The sequence below is a fragment of the Quercus lobata genome, chromosome 4 (genome assembly GCF_001633185.2).
Source record: "Quercus lobata isolate SW786 chromosome 4, ValleyOak3.0 Primary Assembly, whole genome shotgun sequence".
In the NCBI taxonomy this organism is placed as follows: Eukaryota; Viridiplantae; Streptophyta; class Magnoliopsida; order Fagales; family Fagaceae; genus Quercus; species Quercus lobata.
In genome coordinates, this window is record NC_044907.1 from 74,450,017 (window position 1) to 74,475,038 (window position 25,022).

At 34.1% G+C, this 25,022-nt stretch overlaps 3 protein-coding genes across 4 annotated transcripts in view; 2 read left to right on the plus strand and 1 right to left on the minus strand.

Annotated features, from left to right (window-relative positions):
* Nucleotides 1-3,428, plus strand: part of LOC115988036 (zinc finger CCCH domain-containing protein 17-like) — a 4,024-nt gene extending 596 nt beyond the window's left edge. For both annotated transcript variants that reach the window (XM_031111667.1, XM_031111668.1), the window contains 7 exons: nucleotides 1-539; nucleotides 919-1,104; nucleotides 1,223-1,324; nucleotides 1,832-1,984; nucleotides 2,485-2,664; nucleotides 2,906-3,003; nucleotides 3,085-3,428. The exon at nucleotides 1-539 is cut by the window's left edge. In XM_031111667.1, coding sequence (XP_030967527.1) covers nucleotides 1-539; nucleotides 919-1,104; nucleotides 1,223-1,324; nucleotides 1,832-1,984; nucleotides 2,485-2,664; nucleotides 2,906-3,003; nucleotides 3,085-3,211 — 1,385 coding nt within the window. In that variant the 3' untranslated portion in view covers nucleotides 3,212-3,428. The remainder of the gene's footprint in view (nucleotides 540-918; nucleotides 1,105-1,222; nucleotides 1,325-1,831; nucleotides 1,985-2,484; nucleotides 2,665-2,905; nucleotides 3,004-3,084) is intronic.
* A 16,370-nt stretch (nucleotides 3,429-19,798) lies between these two features.
* LOC115985795 (mitogen-activated protein kinase kinase kinase 17-like) lies at nucleotides 19,799-20,908 on the minus strand. Its single transcript, XM_031108693.1, has one exon. The coding sequence runs from the start codon at nucleotides 20,906-20,908 to the stop codon at nucleotides 19,799-19,801; it is 1,110 nt and encodes a 369-aa protein (XP_030964553.1).
* Nucleotides 20,909-21,188: 280 nt separating this feature from the next.
* LOC115987000 (pentatricopeptide repeat-containing protein At1g79080, chloroplastic) lies at nucleotides 21,189-24,945 on the plus strand. The gene is made up of 2 exons (XM_031110438.1): nucleotides 21,189-23,542; nucleotides 24,690-24,945. Exon 1 carries the CDS (start codon nucleotides 21,628-21,630, stop codon nucleotides 23,332-23,334), a length of 1,707 nt encoding a protein of 568 aa, XP_030966298.1. The 5' UTR covers nucleotides 21,189-21,627; the 3' UTR covers nucleotides 23,335-23,542; nucleotides 24,690-24,945.
* Nucleotides 24,946-25,022: the final 77 nt, after the last annotated feature.

A 25,022-nucleotide genomic window follows, 5' to 3' on the forward strand; every position in this document is an offset into this window, starting at 1 on the left:
TAGGAGCAGGACGAGGAGGGCATTTAAACAACAGCAGCAACAAGATATGCAAATTTTGGCTCAGTGGTAGATGCCTTAAAAACCCATGTAGGTTTGCCCATTCAGAAACACCTGATGTGGCCACCATTCACTGTCCCAGGCAGACTCCTTACTACCCTCACTCCAGCAACGCCTTAGTTTCGAATACTTGGCGAAGGGCTCCTAGGATTTCACAAAATGTTCAGGAGAAGGTTGTTAACCACAAGTCTTCCGAAAATGTTCCTGGGAAGTCTAAAACAGACTTGGAAGATATTAAAAAGAAGTCGCCAGAAAGCATTTCTGAGAGTTCTTCAGAATGTTCTGTTGTTGAAAATGATTCTAATCTGGAGAATGTGGTTGAAGAAAAGCCTCTGGAGCATGTTCCTAAGAAAACCGCAGAAAGGGTTTGTGAGTTTTGGGTGCAAGGGACGTGTGTCTATGGTGATCAGTGCCCTTACCTACACTCATGGTTTCGTGGGGATAAGTTCAAAAGGTTGGCAGAGCTTCAAGGGCACAACAAGGTACCTATTTGTGTTTGATGAACTTTATGCTTCCATTTCCATTAAGATTTTGGTGGGAATTTTTTTAATTTGGAATCTGATTTAATAATGAGACCTGAACTCAGTTTATGTAAAAGTTAAACTTGGCCTAGGCTAGCCTAATTAGTTGTTTCATCATTTGAATACTAATATAGCCCATTCATGATATCTAGATTATAGAAATTTGATTTGTTCCTGAATAAGAACATGGAGCATTATATGCTTCACTGCTATTTTTACAATGGGATTCATAAATGACAATTGATAGAAGACCAAAAGATATTGTTGGTTTATAGAAATTATATCCTAGATAGAGCAAGTTGTTTTTGAAAAACCATATTTATGAGTTTTTTCATAACAGGCAGTCAGCGGAATTGCACTTCCTCTAAGATGCAACAAGCTTTGTTCAGGTAGCAGTGACGGAACAATTCGGCTTTGGGACTGCCATACTGGTCAATGTGCTAATGTGATTAACCTTGGTAGCGAAGTTGGATCTGTTTGTAGTGAGGGCCCATGGCTCTTTGTTGGCCTGCCAAATGTTGTGAAGGTGAGCTTAAAACTGAGTGATGTTTTGTTCCAATTTTTTTCTTGCCACATTGAAGTTTTTTTTTGGGTTTGGTCAGTTCATGATGTGATCTCAATTTGGTATTTTGATGATGCTGCAGGTGTGGAATACTGAATCAGGTGCTGAATACAGTCTCAATGGACCTGTTGGGCAAGTCAATGCATTGGAATCTGTTAATGATTTGCTTTTTGCTGGGGTAGAGGTAAGCCACTTTTCTAATAGTTTAGAATTCTTGTGTTCTCTTACTAGCTTTAATTCTTTCTAGTGGATTAAATTTGAGCGATGTTGAGTTCAGGGTTTTGTTCCTTTCAGAATTTTTTTACTTGTTTGAGTAAGAACTTATTTGTTGTTATTCAATGTACTATGATATTGTGAGGTGCCATCCAAGGCAGACGCTTGGGGTTGGTGTAGTGGTTATCATGCTAGTCTCACACACTAGAGGTTCCTGGTTTGAACTGGGGCTAAGACGATACTGTTAAAGCCATTCGCTTTTACTTATTAAAAGAAAGAAATAAAATCCATATTTATGCTCAGGGTCTTGCTAGATTTTGGTGTTGAGTGTTTTCATGTGGGTTATATGCTGTCCTTAAATCCATTCACTTTTCAGCATTGTTTTATCCTACTTGCTTTTTACACCATTGTTCCATACATAATTTATATTCTTATTAAAGTTGGTCCGAAATTAATTTATTATTACTTTCGATTGCAGGACGGTGTTATTTTGGCATGGAAAGGCACTTGCGAAAGTAATCTTACATTTCAACTTGCTGCAAGTCTTAAAGGCCACACACATGGTATAACATGTTTAGTTGTTGGAGGAGGCAACAGGCTGTACTCAGGTTCCAAGGACCATACAATAAGGGTTAGTTTTTTTCTCTTTTAAGATTTTTTTTTTTTTTACCTGTTGTTCTATCTTTTATTTTATGAGTAGTTAGTATTTGAAGAGAGCTTGATTATTAAGATCTTTGGTGCTCTCTTCTGCTTTACTTGCTTCTGCTATACTGGAAGGACTGTGATTGGATGGTATCTCATTTAGACATGGTGCTGACCTTTTGTTTTAGCGATTCTATATTGTTCTTGATTGATTTTTCCCCTTTTCAAATCTTGCATAAAACTAATATGGTGTACTTACCTCATGTATTTTGATTCAGTTACTTAAATTGATTAATTGAGTTCCACTCTATAAAATTTAGCAATATATATCTGATGTGATACTGATATGATTTTAATTGATTAAATATCCTTTTTTTTTAGTTGTAGTTGTCATTTTCTTTATATGTGCACAAGGATCATATATTTTGTTTTGAGATATGTAAGGGGAAAAAAAAAAGCGTTAATTTCTGTTCTTATTTTTTGTTTCAGGTTTGGGATCATGAAAATTGGCAGTGTATTATGACACTGAATGGGCATGATGATGTTGTGAAGTCTCTCATGTGCTGGGATAAGTATTTGCTCTCTGGTTCATTGGATTGCACGATAAAAGTTTGGGCTTCTACTGAGGATGGCAGCTTGGAAGTAATCTATACTCACAGTGAAGAACAAGTAAGTTATTGAACCACAATTAGTTTCATTTACTTTCTTATTTGCTTCCCCCCTTAAATAATTGGGGTGTGGTACAGTGGTTGAGCAGTGTTATTAATTGGTCTGGTAATGGGAAAATCGTACTGTTATATCAGAAACTCAATAGGTGTAGTATTTTGTTGCAATGCCATGTTGTGGAGATTGTAGCCTTAGTTTTTCAGAAGTGTCAACTAATTGGATGGCATGATTTTTCTTGGTACAGGGTATTCTTGCACTTTCTGGGATGACCGATCCGGATGTTAAACCAATCCTGTGTTGCTCTTGTAGTGATAAATCTGTCCACCTCTATGAACTGCCAACGTGAGTACAATTTTCCCTTTGTGAAAAATCTTTCTTCTTTTCCCTCTTGGATTTAACTAATATTAGTGATTTTTGTTTTAGATTCGCTGACAGGGGCAGAGTATTTGCTAAACAAGAAGTCCAGACTCTTCAAATAGGTCCTGGGGGCCTCTTTTTTACTGGGGATCAGACTGGTTTGCTGACAGTGTATACATGGCTAGCAGACTAATGGTTGAGACGTGCCCAAGACTAAGACTAGTAAAGCAATGTTTTATTAGTTGTTGTGGCAAACAGTGTACAGTATTTTGAGTACATTTTCCACTGTACAGTATTTTGAGTTTAGAAATTCTTGTTATTATGAACACTGAGGATAAAGCAATGTAATGTTGTTACTACATAATGAAAATAAATATAGCTACATACCCTAAGGTAAAGACTTTGGTTTACTGTTTTTCTCTACTGCCCCTACGGGTGAACAAAGTTACAAAATAAAGTGGGATTGGATGATATTTATTAGATGTTTTTGAGGTCTACTTTCAGAAGTCCTTTTTCCAGCAATTGCTCGGTTTAGAGAACTTTCACCGATAATATTGAAGAAATGTATTTCAATTTATGATTTGCTATCCATCGGTCATCCAGTTATTGCTCAAGCCTGAGGCAATGAGCACAAAAACAAAATATTTCTTGAAAATTTTGTAATAAAGTTTGTAAGCGGCAGGAAAATGAAGTACACAAACAAAGAGAAGACCAATAACCATTAAAAATTTCAACAATTTTTAAATTATTTGTATAGTTATGTTAAAAATAAATAAATAAATAAATAAAATAAAATAAGAAAACTGCATTCTTGACAGGAGCAAATATGTTGCTATTAATTTCAGTATTTAGGGATAAAGAATTTGGGAATGGCAAATTAGCCTAATGCATGTGAGAACGTGTATAGGTTAAGGAAAAATGACAAAGAACAGGCTTACAACTGACAAATAAATTATCAAAACAACAATCAAGGTTGATAGAGAACAAATAATGGTCTTTTCTTTTCTTTTTTTTTTCTTTTTTTTAGCCACCCAACTCCATTGTTGTCACCCTATAATAAGCAATAGCATCAAAACCCGATAAACGTCATATTCTCGTGGTTTTCTTATATTCACGTTTTCATATATGAGTTCTATTTGAACTCAAATTGGTTTTTTAAAACTCAAATTGATATTTGTAGCATTGTTTGTAGATTTGGAACTTATTTTGATTGCTGTGAATCATTAATGCTTTAAAATTTTGAGTTTTATTTTGTGAATTATTAATGCACGTGGTTTTCTTATATTCACATTTTCATATACGAGTTCTATTTGAACTCAAATTAGGTTTTTAAAACTCAAATTGATATATTTTTTTAAAAAAAAATTAGTTGAATGCTAACTTAGAGTATAGAAGAAGAAGAAGAAGAAGAAGAAAAAAAACTTATTATTTTATCATGATTTAGAGTCTAAAAGGGGGAAAAAAAACTTTTAACTTCCACGTAAAATACTACCTACAAAATAAGACCACACTTTTTTCATCTTTATCCTTTACATATCATTATCTTATCTTTTATTTTATTTTGTCAGTTTGATGGGTGTTTAATATTTTCTCTAATTAATGAGTATTTTTAAAAGAGTGGGAATTATATATTGATTTGTCTATTTTTTTGTGGTTATCTGGTTTGACTTGTTATTTTAGTTTATGTGTTCTACTTGGTGCTCTCTCTTTCTACTAGTATTTTTTTATGTTGTTTTCCTTACATTTAAGCCCTACTCTCTTTTTCTTTTTCTTTTTCTTTTTTTTTTTTTGTAATTTTTTTAGGGTGACATATCTACAATTTTGTTAGATTGCATAGCATGCATATTGGATAAATTCGGATGAGTGAAGTGGTAGTCAATCTATCAAGTAGTTGTTAAATACCATTTTTTGTAAATATCCTACCTAGATATGCCTAAATTTATTAATTTGTGTAACACTATGTAGGGACTGGGTTCGAGCGCTCCTCCTATTGGGCGAAAGGTCTCAAGCCCAACTAGCCCAATACAATGAATTTTTAGAGAAGTGGGTTTAAGAACTAGGTCTTAGTCTGAACCACAATCATTAGACACAGTTAGGTGTTGACTGAGTAACAAGGAAATGGGTTGAAGTATGGGATTTTGTCCTCGGGCATTTCGTCCAAGGGACTCAATATTCTTCTTCTTCTTCTTTCAGTACTAGGTTACATAGGTTTTCAAGATCGTGCATACTACCATAGCTTCCTCCTTTTTCTCTCTTTCTGCCCTTTTTCCGCGATCCTCCATTCTTGGAGGACCTCTCACATTATATACTTCTTTCCATTCGATCTTGGCCCTCCATATGTTGATCATACAGGCCACTACTCGAGTACTCGTCCCATAAGCCACCTTCCCAAACCCTCTGTGAGTTGCAGCAACCAAGGCTGCACTGTTGTTCAGGGGTCATTTCCTCATTAATGCGGCTAGAACATTAATTGGGTGCATTCAATGCGGAGGTGACAGTTTCCCCTTGGATTGCTCCTGCACCATATGCCTATGGATATCCTACTATACTTATCCGTTTCCTAGAGGCGCCCTGGGAGGCTGCCTTTGTCAGTGTGCTGTTCTCTCCTTTTGGGATTTGGGATGCTGAGAACAGGATCGTCCTCAGCAACGCTTCTAGGCCTTTTGGGCTTTCTTTGTCCGTCCTCAGCTATTTCTCCCTCCTCGGCGTGGGCCTTGGGCCCAGTACAAAGTGGGCCGGGGTTGTCAGATTCCTTGGCCCCACATACTACATTTTCAATTAATTGAAACTATTACACTTTAGCTTTTTTTTTCAATCACATCTCTTCTATATGAAATTTAATACTGTTCTTTGTTGTGTCTTTCATTGCACATGTATTTAAAAAAAGAGAATACATTTATTTTTCTAAATTAAAGGAATGGTAACGTTGATAGCCCTTCTTAGTTTTTTTTTTTTTTCTTTTTTTTATGCTTTTTTAAGCATGCTAAAATTTAATTATGGATATGTACTAAGTGCCTATCTTTCAAGATTAAATATAATTACATAACTACTATTTAAAAAAATTGAATAAAAAAAATTCTGTGTTTACAACATGAGAGTCTTTAGCATTTGAAATTTTTGTTATGGTTATGGATGTGTAATAACTAGCTACCTTTTAGGACTAAATGGCTGCCTTTTAGGAATTTTTTTTTTTTTTTTTTAAAGTTGAAAACTCTCATTTTTAAAAAAAATTAAAGTAATTTTTTCATCACACTTCTAGGTATTTTATGATTGGAAAAATGTAGTAATTTCAAATTATAATGAACGCAAATTATTAACTTTTGCCCAAAAAAATAGAAGAACCTTTGAACACATGCATGAGTGTATGTTCAAAGGCTAGTATATATATACTAGCCTTATCACACGCACTCTACATGTGTGATGACTGATGAGACTCTTTTCTTTTCTTTTTTGAGTTTAATGTAAATTTTCAATTTGAATTTATTTATTGTTAGTGAGGTTACATAGGAAAACTTTTTTTTAAGAAACTAAAATTTAGGATGTGCTATTTTTTAGGGGGAAAAAATATATCAAATGTGCATAAGATACATTTAAATAGAAAGTGAGCTAATTTTTAGGGAAAAAGTTTCTCTAGTATTTGTTTTTTGAATTACAATTTTAACTCTATTTTTTATTTTTTAGAATAAAGATTATCTAATTAGATTATAAGTATTTTTGACATTTTTTGAAACCATAATTAACTTTCTAAACCTTTTTAATATATACTAGCCTCATCACACGCCCTCCGCACATGCGATGAGTCTCTTTTTTTTTTGGAATTTAATGTAATTTTTCAATTTTAATTTATCTATTATTAGTGAAGTTACACAAGAAGGGATTTTTAAGAAACTAAAATTTAGGATTTGAAATAGAGTAAGCTGTTAGGTTTAGTATGTACTAGTTTTTAAGGAAAAAATTGTATTAAACGAGCGTGAGATATATTTAAATAGAGAGTGTGCTAACTTTTAGGAAAAAAGTTTCTTTGGTAGTTTTTTATTTTATTTTGTTGAATTATAATTTTAACCCTATTTTTTTATTTTTTTTAAGAATAAAGAATATCTAATTAGATTAGGGGTATTTTTGACATTTTGTGAAGTCATAACTAACTTTCCGAATCCTCTTAATATATATATATATATATATATATATACTATTTGTTTTAATTAACTTTGTTAATTTTGGAGGGAATTTTTGGCCCTACAAACTTTTCCAAAATTTATATTCTTTGATAAAATCTTGCTTGGACATTTTTTTATGTGACCACTTTTTTTTTAATCACCATTCCCCCCCCCCCCCTTTTCTCTCTGTAAAATACATCATTTTATATTATTGAAATGATATTTTTATGTTGTTCATCTAATCCTTTTTGCTCTTTATGTATTGTTTTATATCTCTCTATTTGTGTATTTATTGTCTTTGGTCCCGAATTCCGTTCATACTCGACCCGGGCAAGAAAATTCCGAAAAAAATAGAAAAAAAATCAAAAAATTAAAAAATCTCTTTCCGGTGTTATTTTTAGCCAAAACGGGATGAGATAGGCCGAAAAAGAGAAAACGAAAATTTTAGTCCCGAATTCCATTCATACTCGGCCCAAGGATGAAAATTTCGAAAAAAACAGCAAATACATTCAAAAAATTAAATAACCTCTTTCCAGTATTTTTTTTAGCCAAAACGGGATGAAATAGGCTGAGAAATAGAGAAAAAAAATTTTGTCCCGAATTCAGTTCGTACTCGACTCGGAAAAGAAAATTCCGAAAAAGATAGAAAAAAAAAATCAAAAAATTAAAAAAGCTAATTCCGGCATTATTTCTATCCAAAACGGGATGAGAGAGGCCGAGAAAGAGAGAAAAAAATTTAAATCCCGAATTCCGTTCATGCTCGACCCGGGAAAGAAAATTCCGAAAAAAATAGAAAAAAAAATCAAAAAATTAAAAAACCTATTTTCGGCCTTATTTTTAGCCGAAACAGGATGAGATAGGCCGAAAAAGAGAAAAAAAATTTTAGTCCCCAATTCCGTTCATACTCGACCCGGGCAAGAAAATTTCGAAAAAAATAGCAAAAAAATTCAAAAAATTTAAAAACCTCTTTCCGATATTATTTTTAGCCAAAACGGGATGAGATAGGACGAGAAAGCGAGAAAAAAATTTTAGTCCAAAATTCCGTTCACTCTCGACCAGGGTAAGAAAATTCAAAAAAAAAAAATAGCAAAAAAATTCAAAAAACTAAAAAACCTCTTTCCAGTATTATTTTTAGCCAAAACGGGATGAAATAGGCCAAGAAAGAGAAAAAAAAATTTTAGTCCCGAATTCCGTTCATACTTGACCCCGGCAAGAAAATTCCGAATAAAATAGTAAAAAAATTAAAAAACCTCTTTCCGGCATTATTTTTAGCCAAAATGGGATAATATAGGCCGAAAAAGAGAGAAAAAAATTTTAGTCCCGAATTCCGTTCATACTCGACTCGGGCAAGAAAATTCCGAAAAAAATAGTAAAAAAATTCAAAAAATTATAAAACCTCTTCCCGGCATTATTTTTTTTTCCAAAACGGGATGAGGTAGGCCGAGAAAGCGAGAAAAAAATTTTAGTCCCGAATTCCGTTCATACTCGACCCCAGCAAGAAAATTCCGAAAAAAATTGCAAAAAAATTAAAAAACCTCTTTCCAAATGGGATGAGATAGGCCGAAAAAGAGAAAAAAAAAAATTAGTCTCGAATTCTGTTCATACTCGACCCAGGCAAGAAAATTTCGAAAAAAATAGTAAAAAAATTCAAAAAATTATAAAACCATTCTCGGCATTATCTTTAGCCAAAACGGGATGAGATAGGCCGAAAAAGAGAGAAAAAAATTTTGGTCCCGAATTCTGTTCATACTCGACCCGGGCAAGAAAATTACGAAAAAAATAGTAAAAAAAATCAAAAAATTATAAAACCTCTTCCCGGCTGTATTTCTAGCCAAAACGGGATGGGATAGGCCGAAAAAGAGAAAAAAAAATTTTAGTCCGGAATTCCGTTCATACTTGACCCGGGCAAGAAAATTCCAAAAAAATAGTAAAAAAATTCAAAAAATTATAAAACCTCTTCCCAGCATTATTTTATGCCAAAACGGGATGAGGTAGGCCTAGAAAGCGAGAAAAAAATTTTAGTCCCGAATTCCGTTCATACTCGACCCGGGCAAGAAAATTTCGAAAAAAATAGTAATAAAATGTTTTCTATCCATTTTTTCATTGTTGTCTTCTCTCTTTAAATCCCTTAGATTATTACAACCAAACATTTTTTTATATAAATCCTCATCTTGCTAACTAGAAGGTTTATGGAGGAATTTCCTCGTGCATAGCCAACCTTAGTGGGAAGATGGTGATTTATCATAGATGGGTTTCTCCTAAATGGGTTATAAAGCTTGTTCCTAAGAACAATACAGGTATGCTTCTAGGAAAATGGTAGAGGTCCCTATGGCTCCTTTTTCCCAACATGGAAGAGAACCCATAAGCTTGAATGTGACAAGATTTAAGGTTTATTTATGAGAAATTTCTTTAAAAAGAATTTTAAAACAATCCATTTACTTTATGGCTTACTCTTAAATTCCTTTAAATACAAGCTTTTACATTATTGTCTTGCACTTAAATTCCTTTAGATACAAGCTTTTACATCATGTCTTGCTCTTAAATTCTTCAAATTTTTGCCCATACATTCAAGTCTTTAAATGTTGTTCTCCTTTAATTTATGCACTTTACCCTTGAGTTTGCTTTATCTTCCACATTCCCTTTCTCATGTTAAAAGGGTTTAAGGGTGCTAGCTCTCTAGCTAGTACCATAAACCCTAGATTACCAAATGGCAATAGCTTGGGTAAGCAAACCTCTAAAAAATGTGATTTCAAAAGTTTTTTTTTTTTAAAAAAAAGGCTCCAATGGCCATCCCTTTTTCTTAAAATGAATCATTTTCAAAAGAAAGCTTCTTTTTAATTTCTTAAAAAAATGCCTTCCAAAGGGGCATTTTTTAAACTCTCCATTTTCAAAACCATGTTTGGTTCTTTTCCTTTTACATTAAAAAAAAATAAAAAAAAAAATAATAATAATTCTGAAGCCATTTTTCTCAAAAATCCTTATTTAAATGGTTTTGATTTATGTTTTGGGTATCTTTTCAAAGAACATGGAAACTTTATCTTAAAGAACAAAGTAGTTTTTATCTAAAACTTTTCCCCTTCTAAAATTTAAGTGTTCTACCCTAAAAAGTGAACAAAAGCCTTTTTTCCAAACAAGCTTGTTTTTCACTTTGTTTTAAACTTTTCCCAAATGCAACCCTTTTTCCAAATGTTTTTGTGGGGCCCAAATAGTTCGTGGGCTGGGCCCGTTTATCCGTGAAGGGAGCCAGAGGTCCAAGCCAAGGAAAGGCTATAGTCCAAGCTTGGTGGGGTAACCTTGCAATTCAGCCGAGGACGGTTCCGTCCTCGGCAAACCCAACGTCCCACCAAAGAGAGGGGCAAAAACGGTATAGGACTAAGTTTGAAAGAAAATCTAAAATATCTGTGGAAAGCTGCCTTTACTACCATTTAATGCTCTGCACCTGACGGAGCCGAGTTCTTTGGCTTTTACAACCACCCCCAACGACTTTGGGTATGGGCTGATGGGACAAGTATCAGTCTTGGAAGATTTAATCCTACACGTGGACGAAGGACAGTGGACACGGGCTAATATAAAAGGAACAGTGAGTAATCTATAGGAGGGGCTGGGAAAAATGGCCAAAAACCAGAGCCTCCCAACCCACCTCCAGGAGAAAGACTCCAGGGGTGAAGGAAACTTAACTATATACGAACACCCCGAAAAACCCACCGCCGGGTGACTAAGGCCTAGCCTTTCAAACCCACGCTCTACAAATGATATTGTTTGGGCCTTTTCACGTGCGAACCCAACCCAGTTAGGTTCGTTACGATTCGTGGCCTTACAGTTTTAAAATCAAGTTTTGGGTAAGTTCTCTTTAAAAAGTTTGATGATTCATTTTCTCAAAAAAGAGAAGGTAGGTTTCCAAAAGGTTTTTTAACTTTAAAAGCTTAGTTTCTTTAGAGTCTTGTTAATAAAAATGTTTTAATTTTTAGCACTTTCTTTATGTTGTTTCATTAAAGGAAACTCATTTTCATGTAAAACCAAGACAATACTTTTTTAGGTCATTTTTTCCCCCAAAAAAAATTAGTCTCAAAATAAAACTTTTCCAAGAGTCATGAGTTTTCCTAAAAGAAATTGCTCATCTTTTCCATGCTTTGTTTTAAACCTTTTGGAATTGCATTCTTTTTGAGGTTTGTGTCTATGGTTCATTTCCATTGAACCAATAGACACCAATCAATTTAACATATTCCCCCTTCCCCTTTGCATTAATGTTTTGGTTCTTTATGTTTGTGCATGAAAATGAGAAATTGGAGGATAAATTTACTAAAAGGTGACATTTTTACTTCCTTCTATTTTATTTTTTGTATGTACATATTCACATGTTGAATATATAATAAATAATACTCAAATGTTATATTATATATTATCTTTGCAACATAGTAACTCTCACATGTTATGTATATTTACTTCACATGTTTTGCTTGTTAATAATTATTTGTCATGAATATTCACATTATATGTTATATGTAAATAAATACTCACATGTTCGTGTGTGTGTGTGTGTGTATATATTGTTTGTAAAAAATCTTTTTCAAAAACCAAATGCCAAGTATCTAATTATTACTCTATAACATTAACATTGAAATTAAAATTAAAATGGGGTATTATCCTTTGGATAGGTGGTGTGAGGTGTCTAACACCTTTCTGACCTATAACCGAACTTCCAAGTCCAAGATCTTTGGTTCGAGACTTTGGTTTACCTTAATTAATTAATTACCCTTGAATTGGTTTTTAGTTAATTAGGTAACTAAAAAGAATTAGAAAAATAGGTGACCAATCACACCTAATACAAAACCAATGGTTGGTGGCAACTCCTAAACATAAAATAAGAAAAAGAGACTCACACACACACCTCACCCTAGAAACACATGCACACAAAAGAGTCACGTCCCCAAGGACCCAATATATGGTAAACCAAAAGCCTTTTTTTGGGTGCCCACAGTTTTGAATACTTAGACAATGTGCAAACCTGTTGTGTGTGAGGTTAGAGTATGGAAAATAGGGTTTTATAACACATGGAGGGTAAAATCAACTATCTCAAGCTTGGTTTTTTATTTGAGGCATAAGGTTGGTATTTATACAAGTGAACTAGGGTTTTTGGGGCCTTTTAGAGGCTTTTGGACATTCCTAAGAGTGTAAGGGGCGGCCCAACCCAAAGATTGAAGATTTTGGCACTAATATAAGAATAAGAAATTCTAGAACTCAAGGTGCGCGTGCAAGATCATGAGTGTGTGTAAGCAGAACTCCAATTTGACTGGGTTGTTGGCCCGACTTCAAATATCCATAACTTACTCACTTTAAATCCAAAATAGGTAAATTTTGTATTCAAATTGAAGTTTAGGATGTCTACTTTCCAATGAAAATAATCACATTCAATAATGTTGGGTTAAGATAACTTGACCTCGGTTAATTAATTCAATTACCCAAGTTGATTAATTAGGTTCAATTATATGCAAATTGTGAAGGCACCAACAAATCACCAAATTAACTAAATACAGTAGAAAATAAATTGACATGGTGATTTGTTGACAAATGAGGAAAACCTCTCGCAAGACAAAAACCCCATCGGGTTATTTTAACCACACACAAAAATCCGCTAATCAACAATCAAGCGGTTACAAGAATAAGGAATCTTACCAACTACCTTTGCCTATCCCAAAATACCAATCTACAATTGAACCTTCGCTTCAATACCCAATTAAACTTGATCTTATAGTAGCCTTCTTTCCTTTGATGCGCAAATCTCCAATCTGTCTAAAGTTGTGAGAAAAGAAACCCTTAACAAATACATATGCCTAGGCCAAATTTCAAATCTGGAAAACTAAAAATCGTAAATCTCGATAGATCGAGCTGCTGTTGAGCTATCTATCGAGCTTCACATTAAATCTCGATAGCAGGCATCGATCAAGCTCTCTGTCGAGACTTAGTGAACAACTTTTCTTCACTTGTTTCTTAGACCAATCTTCATGTCTTTTAATACGAACACTTGATATCCTTGAACAACATATTTCTTGATGTATTAAACTCATCTTAGATCTACCCAATTACAAATAAAGTACATTTATCAAAGGATTAGCTAATTACATAACATATGACCCTAACAAATAATTATTTGAGGTTCAAAATTATGGCCAAGATATAAGCAAAGGTCATTTTTCAACATCGTTTTCAAAGTTTAAGCACTTTTGAGTTATGATTACCTCCGAATTATTGGGAACACTTTAATTACCCTTGGTTGACGTATGTCGAGCTCATCATTGAGGTAGGGGACTAATGGTTATTAATGAGTACAATATGAGGTGTCTACAATCTCTCATTCATAAATGAAAGTTCTTTTGCAAAAAATATATTTTTCTGCATAGAGTTAAATAGAGAGAAAGAGACACGGTTTTGTTCACTATATTATTTAGATTGACATGTTTCTTCTATTTTTTTGTGATCATTATATCTTGAGAGATAAGTGACCAAAAGCCTCAAACCATCAATTGTAAGGATGTAAACATGTCTTAAGGAGATTATGTCAAACACGAGCGACCATAATCATTTTTCATTTTTATACACATCGATATTGTAAATTTTTCTAATTTTTTTTACAAATTTCTATTTGTTTTATTTGTATACAAATGTATTATTGTTTGTTCTATTTGATTTGAGTTTTTTTTTTTTTTTTTTTTTAAATCTAAGCGAGGTAAAATATTTGAAAAGAAATCCTTAATCTTAATCTTCTTTTTTTTGTTCAATACTTTATTACTCAATTTGATACTTTATAATTAATAAATGTAAATAGAATTTTTGTTTTTGGAAACACAATATTAGAATTGAATTAAGGTATCAATTCATTCCATGGTTGTGCTTATAGTTATGTTTGACATTATATTATTGTATTTGTGTTTACACATATGTTTCAACATGTAATCAAAACTGAATTAATTTTTTTCAACTCTACTCCTTTCCATTTTTGATCCATCATGTGTGAAAGAAGGATATTTAAGAATTAAAATTTATTATATGAATAGTGTTAACCTTAAACAAATACTCGAATCTTAGAATCCTTGAAAGGTCCTCAAGCTGGGTGAATATACTAACATATGCAAAAGTATGACATTCAGAAACCCAAACTTGATGAAAAACCTAAGTTTTACCATATTTTTCCTCCATTCACACAAAAAACACTTTCAAACAATATAAATAAGTAATACCAAAATGCAATCCAAAAGAATTAACTTAATCATATTATATTAAAGAATGGAAAAATAATTAATTTTATGTAATAATAAAATTGTTATAGCAAATGCTTTTTGAAAGAGATAGTCATTGTTACCATTCAATCCATCAAGAACCTAATTTTTTATGGGTATGCCACAAAATTTATGGATATCGAGCGGTAGAACAATTTAATGCAGATGAAGTCTACAAGATAAACTTCAAAGTTTAGGATAATATGAATAATAGAAAATTGTTTTCAAAGCAACAATCATGGTTGATAGCGAACAAATTAGGATCTTCTTATAGCAAACTAAGTATGCTAAAATTAAAGTTGCAAGTGATCAAAAGATGATTAACAAACTCACGTAGGATCCTTTTTTCTTTTCTTTTTTTTAGTAGCCACCCAACTCCATTATTGTCGGCTTGTAATAAACAATAGTTTCACAACCTGATGAACATTTAATCACCTAAACACACCTACTACTAGTGTTTTATACACCAATTTTTTTTTTTTTTTTAGAGAATTTAGTAAATTTATTAGAAAGCTAGGGCCTACTCAATTTTATTTAAAACGTCATTATGATATAAAATTTGGACATTTTCAAATTTAATAATTGATACTTTCTTCCTATACAATGCCATTATGGAAGGATTATGGTTGAACTAAATGAAAATCATCTTTTCTAGTAGGACATCTATTTTTTGCACATTGTGGTGCATATAGTTATGTTTATAATATATTATTATGTTTATGTTAAAACAAACATATGTCAACTCCAAATTAATTTTTCTCAAGTTATCTATAAATGAGACACAATAATTCAAAAATTTTACCATTCCAAACTAGAATTTCATTCTTCAATTAGTTGCCACAATTTCAAATACTAAAAAAAGAAAATCGCAAGTAAAGAGATTTCTTTTCACCATACCACAAGTTATAACTGTGCACTAGTCCTATCAAGGATTTATTTTATAAATTTTCACCAAGAAAAATAAAAGAAAAGACAAAACAAAATGTTCAGCCAACCTATTGAATAAATACCATGATACATCAATTAGCACTGCTAGGTCAAGCAGCAATGCCTTTGCTCCAAAACGCTGACGTCTCTAGAAGCCCAACTTCATCTCCAACTTATCACTCCTCGCCTCACCCTCATCAACTTGTCCTTCAACAGTTTAATTTCTCAAAAACATCTACTATGATAGATTCATACTCGATTTTGCCAACTCCTCCTTTAGCAAAAGGATTTCCTAATTCATTTGTTGCTCCATCTCATTCACTTTTTGCCCACAAAACATCTGAATAATATGAGAGCTCAGCTGAATAAATGTTCAGTCTATTTTGAAGATACAAAGTATGTTGAAGAAAGTCAAGATATTTCATCCCAGCTTCATTGAAAGTGGACCCCACTTGAGACCTCAATTAGAGCAGGTTAAACATGCTTTTCAAGAACAACAAGCAGGCCATAAGCATCATAAAGCAATATGAGCGAGTGTACTATGATAAGAAATCTTCAAAATATGAAATTTCAAACCTAGAGATAGTGTGATAAACTGACAAAATTTTAAGTCTATCACTGCAAAAGCTCATTAAGCCCATGGCCAATCCTATTTATTTGGTGAAAATTTCAGAATTAATTATGAACCTAACATCACTATGGACATTAAAACAATTGCACAAACAATAATTACTACTTATAACTAGATTCTTGGTTTCATCTTATGTCACCAAATGCATAGTTTAACTAGTCAAAGGTAGAAACTTGGGATCCAGCGAGCTCATTGACGACAACCCACCTTTTTAATCTGAGATTGATACTAACTCTGTCAGATGCTCTTAAGAATATACAATTAGGCTGCAACAGTAGGTATGGTAGTAGAATCAAGAATATACAATCAAGCTCCAACTTGAGGCAATTCGTGCTCATCAGCAATAAGATTCAACAAATCCAGTTTGTCCAACTCTAACCCTATCCCAAGGAGATTTCCCAATTGACATCTCACAAACAACACAACCCAAACCCCAAATATCAGAAGGAGGCTCTTGCACACTAAATCAAACATTCAGGTGCCATATACAATGCAGTGCCTCTCAATCCCAACCTCATCTTTTTCCTTTTGGCCAACCCAAGATCCATAATCTTTGCCACAAAATGATCACTATCAGTAGTATTAGTATTAGTACTCATATTCACAAACAAAACATTCTCAGGCTTGATAAGCCTCAATGAGGTTAAGTCTCAATAACATTAAACTTTTTTTATTGCCATAAATATAAGTCGAAGGAGGTCTATTTAGTTTTAAAAAATACAAGTTATTCTTGAAATTTTGATAAGATGCAAATGAAGTTAAAGTATGTTACACGAAGGATGGGGCAATGGAAGTTCATAAATATATAATCAAGAAGTCAGGAGGCAATGAAGATTTTTTGGATGACATGTGTAGCAGGAAGTTAGCATCTACATGCTTATCCATTTTAGGACATTATATACTGCACATGCAAATGGAGGGACAAGGGCCAAAACTTTTAATATGATGGCAAATAGTACATTAAACTGCAATGATATGAAATGGAGATTTGATATAATGCATCTTAATCTAAAGAAAATGAGTACAAAAACCACAAACATCAGTTTCAAAATGCCTCACTAGCCTATATAGGAGTGAATGACCAGAAGGATAAAATAAAACAAAAAAATAAATAAAAAGAAGCTTTTCAAAATAACATTGAAGTTGCAGTAACAACAGTAGTGCTGTTGTAAGCAATATTAGGCCAAGGGTTTTCTACAAAGTTCCAATTGACTCCCAAGCGTCCAGGTGAAGCATCAAATAAAGTTGTATAAGAGTAAGAGTATTGTGAAATTATCTGAGCAAACCTATGATATTAAATGAGCAACATATTACCACTGAAAATCAAAGAGCATTAAAGGGATCATGAATGTTCAATCAAACCTGAAGAAAGCCAAGATCTTTCATGCCAACTTCATGGGAAGAGGCCTGCTGGAAAACTCAATAACAGCAGTTAAATGTGCTTCTCCAGATATATATAGTCTTCCCAACAACTAGACATGCCAAAAGTAGAGTGTTGGTATTTTTGGTTCAATTAGCATCATAGAGCGGTATGAGTGAGTGTACTCTAAATCTGCAGAACATGCAATCACAAAACAAGAGATAGCAAAATTGATAAACTACCAAAAATTGTCCAAGAGAGTAGCATCAGAAAGTAGTTCACCATTATCTGGCACTCTGGGATAAACTTCAAAGTAACGTCCACAAAAGTAACGCTAGAGATCTACATATAACAAAAAGGAAATGCTGGAGCTCATTAGACCCACGACTAACCCTACTAATTGGTTGAAGTTTTCAAAATGAATTATGATCTTATTACCACTGTGGACATTAGGCCTATTTTGCAAACCATAATTACTAATTTTAACTAGATTCTCGATATTATCTTATGTCACAAAACACAAAATTTTACTTGACAAAGGTATATTCAGGAAAAAAAAAGGTTTGACAAAGGTAGAAACTAGGGATCCAGTGGATACCAAAGCTCAACAACAATAGTTGAAATAAGCTAATTCTTTTCAAATATGGCTGACACTCATCCATGGCAACACAAATATGGGTGGTATTGTTGATATCATTCCGGTTGCACCCTATACCTTCTAGACTCTTTTTCTTTCATCAAACTTTGTGTCCTAAGCACACTAGATTGCTGTCTAGCATCATTCTTTTATTTGAAAGCAACACATGGTAGCCACAATTTGGGAAAACAAAACCCAAAGCATTTGTCTAATCTTAACAGAATGCATCACATATATGAAATCCCAAAAAAAAACCCCAGAAACTAAACAATAATTTACTAAATTTTTTCGTAGAAAGCAGTCAACTTTAATACATTAAACACAAACAAAATCCAAACCCAGTTCAACATTGAATCCGTGGAACTAGCAATGGCTGAAATATGGTAGGAGTACTGAGTACACGACAAAAATAGATGAAATTGATTACTTGCTGTGTACTGTACCCATTATTTTTGTACGTTATGACACAACTTTCTAATTATATAATGAGATGAATTCTCTGCTGATACAAGAAAATTGCCAACTGCAGCATTGACACAAAGGGCCTATGAGATGCTCCTCAAATATAGTTTATATGCAGCCAATAATCTAAATTTATAAAACAAACAAATAGTGTACAAAATACAAACAGAGAACTATTTTACAAGATTCTGAATTAAGAATGAGAAAACAGTTCCTCCTAACTCTCTCTATCTCTCTGGTTTCTTTCTTTCCTTCTTTTTTATTTTAATATGTGGGAGCTCCTAATCTACCAATATAGCAACTCACAACAGAGATCTTACTTGAAAATCCATTAAAAACAGTGCATGCAAAGCGCGTTGGTTGAATTAGTACTTTCCTGAATTAGGTATAACTAGCTAAGTTTGTAAACCATCTCAACTATCAGGGAGTCAAAAAATGCAGTTTTTGGCAGCAAGTAATCAACTTTTTTACATTAAATACAAACAAACCCAAACCCAGTTCAGCACTACTCATTTGACTAGAAATGGTAGAAATATGATAGGATAGTACACAACAAAAAATAGATGAAAAGAAGACAGAAATTCATTAAAAAGCAAGTACTCCTTTGAAAATTTTCTTTGTAAAAGCCATACCAGAAAATTGCCATAGGAGTACTTGCTGCCATACGAGAAAAAGCCATTCAAGAAAATTTCCATACAAATCCTCCGCTCATAGGAGTACTCGACAAAAAAATATATGAAAACAAATTCAGATAGATATCATACCTGAAACACAAATCCACCAAATCCAAATTGCCAATACTAAAGCAATAGAGAGAAATATATCCATTATTTTTACAAATTACAAAACATCTTTCAAATTCCATTGTGAGATAAATTTTCTGCTGATACAAGGAAATTACAAATCAGAACATGCAATGTGCAGTGGTTGGAATTGTTGCTTTCCAAAAAAAGAGGTTTAACTAGCAAAGTATGTCAAATATCACAACTCTTTGCCATCAAACAACAACACAAAATGGAAGGGAAACAAGAAAATAAATGGTAAGAAAAAAGCACAACCTGGTTATAGCAAAATTGGGTTATATTATATACTTGAAAATGTTTCAAGAATAAGTACAATTTTGTGCATGTCTACTGCCTTGTACATTAATCATATAAGGAATACTCTATCTAAATTGTAATAATGAACAATTCAGTGCCTAGTTAAGATAGTATATGAGGAATACTCTATCAGATATTGTAAGAATATACAATTAAGCTCCAACAGCAGGTATGATGGAATATACAGTCAAGCTCCAACAGCAGGTATGGTAGAAGCAGGGCACTTCAAAGTTCAACGTGCTGCTCTCTCACATATATGGTTATCATAACATGTAACCCTCTTCCTTTTCTGGCCTAAAACAGGCACATTTTCATCTGATCTCCCATCCAAATCATCAAATTGCGAAGGAGGAAAACATAACGCCATACCATCATCAGGCAGCAAGCTCAAATCACCAGAAGAACAACTTAACTCATAATCTTCTGAGAAACAAAAAACCTCATAATCGGCCTCATCAGTCCCAGAAACACAGGTAACAACCGGTAGTTCTTCATCACCAAGTCCGTCAAGAAACGGGTGATCCATCAACATCTCAGCAGTAAACCTATACATATATTTCTTTACAAGGCACGCTTTCAGAAAATCTTTGGCTTGACTTGAAACCCCAGTTGGAATTTCAGGCAATTCGCGCTCGTCAGCAATAAGATTGAACAGATCCCGTTTGTTAAGCTCTTTTCCCCTATCCCAAGGAGATTTCCCAGTCAACATATCACAAACAACGCAACCCAAAGCCCAAATATCAGAGGGAGGCTCTTGCACACACTCAATCAAACACTCAGGTGCCATATACAAAGCAGTACCTCTCAAGTCCATCCTCATCTTCTTCCTCTGCCATGACCTCTTGGCCAACCCAAGATCAGCAATCTTGGCCACAAAATGAGCACCATCAGTAGCACTAGCACTCACATTCACAAGCAGAACATTCTCAGGCTTGATATCACAGTGTACATAGCCACATCCATGAATATGATTAAGCCCTTTTAGAATACACTTGGTGTAGCGTTTGACATCACTTTCAGGCAAACCACACCCACCAGAATTGTGAATCAAATCTCTCAAGCTTCCACCAGAAGCGTACTCAAGCAACAGGTTATAAACCATGTCGCCGTTATCTTCAACAGTGGAGTCTTCACCAAAGCAGTGAATGACAAAAGGGTAGCCCTGAACATTGTCAAAAACCTGTTTCTCCTTTTGAAGTGTAGCAGAAACAGAAATCTCCGCTGACTTCACTGCCATCAACGAAGGAAAAGAGAGAAACTTGGATGTGGGTTTGGCCAGAAACACAGACCCAAATGCTCCTTTACCCAGCAATGAGCCTCTCTCCCACAATCCTGCATACATTTTTCACAATCTTTCAACAAGGGTTTGTAAAATTGTGGAAGGGAATTGGAACTCAACAGGTTTCGTTTTGATTTCTAATTCTAACGGTCAGTAAGGAAATTACCTTTATTTATATTTATTTTTTTCTATCTAAAAAAAAAGAAAAAAGAAAAAAGAAAAAGGGGTCCAAGTCCAATATCAGGAACGCGTGTCAATGGCGCGTGGAGTTCACTAATGCGTAAAAAAGGGTTGGATAATAAAAGAGAGGGAGGTGTGGACGGGACTGAAGAGATGAGACAGACACAAGAAGTTTCTTAACATTTTCATTACAGCAAATATATGATACAAACACTGCTTTACTCATTACTAGCCTCACAGTTTCACTGACTCACTCACTCTCTCTCTCTCTCTCTCTCTTGCCCCAGCCATTCTCGAGAAGATTCAAGCTTTGAGAGAAACATCTTCAACTGAAATCCAGTGTACGTTGGTCCCTTTTTTCTCTTCTGTTCTTCTCAGATTCTTGATTCTTTCATATAGAAAATCTGTCTCAGATGGGGTTCTCTCTCTTTTCTCTATGCTTTTAGCTTGTTCATACTGAAAAGATTGAGATTTTTATTCTATCTATCCATTAAGACCAACCCAGAATTTTGATTGTTTTGGTTGATTGTTGTTCTTTATGCTAAGGATAGAAATTTAAATCCTTGTATAAGTTGTTGTAAACTACATTTGATTCTTTGGCCATGACTAGCCTACTGAATTCAGTGTCCCCTATTGCAAACCCATCACCAGAAACAACTACAAGAAAGGGTTGTGGGTTCTTCTCCCATGCCCCAAATTTCCGTTCTTTTTCACCCAATAAGGGGTTTTCTAGAGTTTTGGCATCTACCCAGATAACCATTTCTCCAAAAGACACTGTTTTTACTCTGCCCAACTGGAGGTTTGGGAAGAATGACTCAAAAAGTAGGGAAATTAGACTCAGTGATGCATTTCTTCATTTGGAAAAGAAGGTAGGGAAGGGGCAAAAGCCTAATGTTGTACAAGCAACTCAGCTCTTGTATGATCTGTGCAAGGTAAATAAGATGAGAAAAGCGATTAGAGTGATGGAGATGATGATTGGATCAGGTATAATACCCGATGCGGCTTCCTATACATACTTGGTGAACTATTTGTGTAAAAGAGGCAATGTTGGATATGCAATGCAACTGGTTGAAAAAATGGAGGAACATGGCTTCCCGACCAATACTGTTACATATAATTCGCTTGTTAGAGGACTTTGTATGCATGGAAACTTGTACCAAAGCCTGCAGCTTTTGGATCGATTGATGAAGAAGGGGCTGGTCCCAAATGCATTCACATACTCCTTCTTGCTTGAAGCTGCCTATAAGGAAAAAGGAGTGAATGAGGCCATAAAGCTATTGGATGAGATAATGGCTAAGGGTGGGAAGCCCAATTTGGTTAGTTACAATATTTTGTTAACTGGTATGTGCAAGGAAGGTAGGATTGAAGAGGCAATCAGGTTCTTCAGGGATTTGCCTTCAAAGGGGTTCAATCCAAATGTTGTGAGTTATAACATTTTATTGAGGAGTTTGTGCTATGAGGGGCGGTGGGAGGAAGCAAATGAGTTACTGGCTGAGATGGATGGTGAGGATCGCTCACCATCAGTAGTTACTTACAATATATTGATTGGTTCGCTTGCTCGGCATGGCAGAACTGAACATGCTCTTGAGGTTTTGGATGAAATGATGAAGAGACGGTTCAGGCCTACTGCTGCAAGCTACAACCCGATAATTGCTCGTCTTTGCAAAGAGGGGAAAGTAGATCTTGTGCTTAAGTGTCTAGACAAAATGATTTATCGGCACTGTAGTCCCAATGATGGAACATACAATGCCATTGCTGTGCTTTGTGAGGAGGGAATGGTGCAAGAGGCATTCTTTATAATTCAAAGCTTGGGTAATAAGCAAGAATCCTCCATGCATGATTTCTACAGAGGTGTGATCACATGCTTGTGTAGGAAAGGGAACACATATCCCGCATTTCAGATATTATATGAGATGGCAAAGAACGGATTTACACCAGATTCTTATACCTATTCTTCTTTAATCAGAGGATTGTGTACGGAGGGAATGCTAGATGAGGCCATGGAGATATTCTGGGTAATGGAAGAAAATAACTATAGGCCTGATACTGACAATTTCAATGCACTTATACTTGGCTGTTGCAAATGTCGAAGAACAGATCTGTCCTTGGAGATTTTTGAGACGATGATTGAGAAAGGGCACATGCCTAATGAAACAACATATACCATTATCGTAGAAGGGATTGCCCACGAAAATGAAACAGAGCTGGCAGCCAAAGTTTTGAAGGACTTGCGTGTTAAACAGGTTGTTAGTCAGAGTACAGTGGAAAGACTTGTTATGCAGTATGACCTTGATGGTTTACCCATTTAGATTAAATGAGAATACCACAAGTAAAGAAAGAAGCAAACAGGACCAGAGTTTTGTAGGAGAATGATTTGTTATTCAGTTTTAAGAGCAGTGACTGTGTCCAATCATGGGTATAGACTGACCAATGCAACAAAGTCTCCTTTAGAAGATTGATATTGTATTTGAATGTTTAGAAGTGAACAAGCTTGTGCATGAGGATCTCAGCTCTGTGGTAATCCTCTATTTGTTTTGCTCCAAATTTAAAATTTTGCTTTGTAAATCATAGACTGTTAATTTTGTAAAGACTTTCTATTGCTCATTTTATGCTATAAATTTAGTCTAGCAGTACATGGGCATGGCAAACTTCTTTATTGAATATTATCTTGTGCAAACCAACTCTTTGGTTCCTTATTATTGTTATTATTATTATTTTTTGCAATTGTATTTGTTTAATCTTCTTTTCATTTATTTCACATCACCAACAACTATTACAAAGATAATTTGAGAGGAATGATTTAGAAATTGGTTAGTACCCTTAAGCATTTTTTTATGTTTGCTTGCATGATTTTCAAATAGGAGTGTCAGATGGAGTACAAGATTGTATACAAAGTTTCTTCTATTTTCATCAACTACAGAGGTGAACCTTCTCATCAACTAGGCAGAGAGAGAGAGAGAGAGAGCGGGGTTCCATAGCTTTATCTTTTTTTTAACCATCAGAGATTTTCTTCAAACACTTCATATCTACTTACTGGGAAGACTAAGATAACATAACTTTGAGAAGAAAAAGGTGTGCTACTGCTTTGAGGAGAAAAATGTCTGTTCTAGGCTAGAGACATGAAGTTTCACTCCCTAACTATGCTTCATAAGTCTTTAGATTGTTTGGAACTGGCTGCTGAGCCTTGATATATGAAAAGAGGTTCTTTATTTTTGGCAGTTATAGAACTACTAATCCAACCCTCCTTTATTTAAAGGAGAAGTACAACCTAAACACAAAGCCATTTTCTTCTGAAAGTCATGTGTCATTGATTTTTACATCGCATGATGTTCTACATCAGAGTGAAATATAGGTAGAAATTGACCTCTTACTCATCATTCTCATTTTGAAATTGTCTTTCAAGTATATCATGGAATAATAATTGAAATGGATATTATATCTTTAGCTCTCAGTTCTCTGCTAATGTATAGTTTCTTTGCCATAATTAGTTACTCCATATTAATCATAATACCCTTTTACTAACTGAAGGAGCATGTTATGATGATTTTCAGATGTATACTTGTCAAAAAAAAAGAAAAGAAGAAGATAATTTTCAGATGTATCGTTTAAATCCAGATCATGTGTTATGTGAATTGATGCTGAAAACACTAATTTCTGGATGCAGGATGCCACTACATAGCACTTACTTCACAACCCTACTCATTTCAGCCATTTCACCATGGCACCCAACCTTTAGTCCTATCAAAACCAGGGTCTATTATTGTTATCTTTTCATAAATATCTCGTGGAAGATGTCCACCCAGTAGAGAAAAGAAAATTGTAAAATGAACCTTGGATATAAATGGTTTTCATTTCTTATTTAGATTAGTTGAGAAAAACTCAACCAATTTCTGCTTTATTCATTTATCTGACTTCTATTATGAACTGTTGATTCTGCAACTTCATTTTTTGCTTTTAAAGCTTGTAAAATGAACCTTGGATATAAATGGTTTTCATT